This window comes from Calidris pugnax, unplaced genomic scaffold (assembly GCF_001431845.1).
Source record: "Calidris pugnax isolate Ruff unplaced genomic scaffold, ASM143184v1 scaffold70, whole genome shotgun sequence".
In the NCBI taxonomy this organism is placed as follows: domain Eukaryota; kingdom Metazoa; phylum Chordata; class Aves; order Charadriiformes; family Scolopacidae; genus Calidris; species Calidris pugnax.
In genome coordinates this window covers 10,910,324-10,911,200 of record NW_015090862.1, presented here as the reverse complement: position 1 = coordinate 10,911,200, position 877 = coordinate 10,910,324, and the positions used below count along the sequence as shown (strand labels likewise).

Genomic DNA, 877 nt, shown 5'->3' with positions numbered 1-877 from the left:
CGAAGGGCAGATCGGAGCAGCAGTCCGGGGAGGAGAGGACCTCGCCGCCGCCGCCCCCGCCGCCGCCGTAGACGTAGCCGTTGGCGCTGTTGTTGTTGTTGTTGCCGTTGTGGGTGAAGCTCAGCGCCGGGCTCGGGGGGCTGTAGTCGGCCAGGCGGGCCCCGCCGCCCCCCCCCGTGCCGCCCCCGAAGTAGGAGTCGGTGGAGGCGCTGCCCAGCGAGCTGGAGCTGTCGTTGCGGTAGTTGCAGAAGGGCTTGCGGCCCGGCGTGGGCGTGATGCTGGGCGGCGTGGGCTTGCTCCACAGGCTGCCGGTGCCGTTCAGCTCGAAGCCCACGTCCGTGCCGTTGGCGTGGAAGTCGTTCTCGTCCGTCAGCTCGATGATGCCGCCGGTGCGCATGGCGATGTGCGCCTCGATCTCCTCCCGGGCCCGGTCCACGTTCTCGGGCATGCCCGTCACCTCAAAGACCGGCTCCTTGTCCCGGCTCGGGGTCACGATGTAGGTGTGCGTCTGCTGCTGGATGCGCTTGATGGTGGCCCCCTTGGGCCCCACGACCAAGCCCACCACGCGATAAGGCACCCGCACCTGGATGGTGGTTTGGCCGGGCAGGTTTGGGGGGCCGGGAACGGTGCCGTTCAGGGCCGTGTTCTTGTTCCGTGAGGCTCGGATCATGGAGAAGTGCTCGGCTGCCGAGATGATCTCCCTGCGGGCCATGGCCACATCTTCCTTTCTGCCCGTCACAACAAAGAGCGGCTCCTCCCCGCGAACCGGGGTCTTGATGTAGGTGTTGGTCTTTGCCCGCAGAGCTTTGATTTTACAACCTGGGAACGAGATGCGGGAGATGGAGGGCGAAGGGGAGGGGGAGGAAGAGGAGGTGGT

General features: G+C 67.0%; 1 protein-coding gene across 1 annotated transcript in view; it reads right to left on the bottom strand.

The window, feature by feature from the left end:
• Window positions 1–877, bottom strand: part of MEX3B (mex-3 RNA binding family member B) — a 6,430-nt gene that overhangs the window by 4,068 nt on the left and 1,485 nt on the right. Inside the window, exon 2 of the mRNA XM_014944309.1 lies at window positions 7–819. Coding sequence (XP_014799795.1) covers window positions 7–819 — 813 coding nt within the window. The remainder of the gene's footprint in view (window positions 1–6; window positions 820–877) is intronic.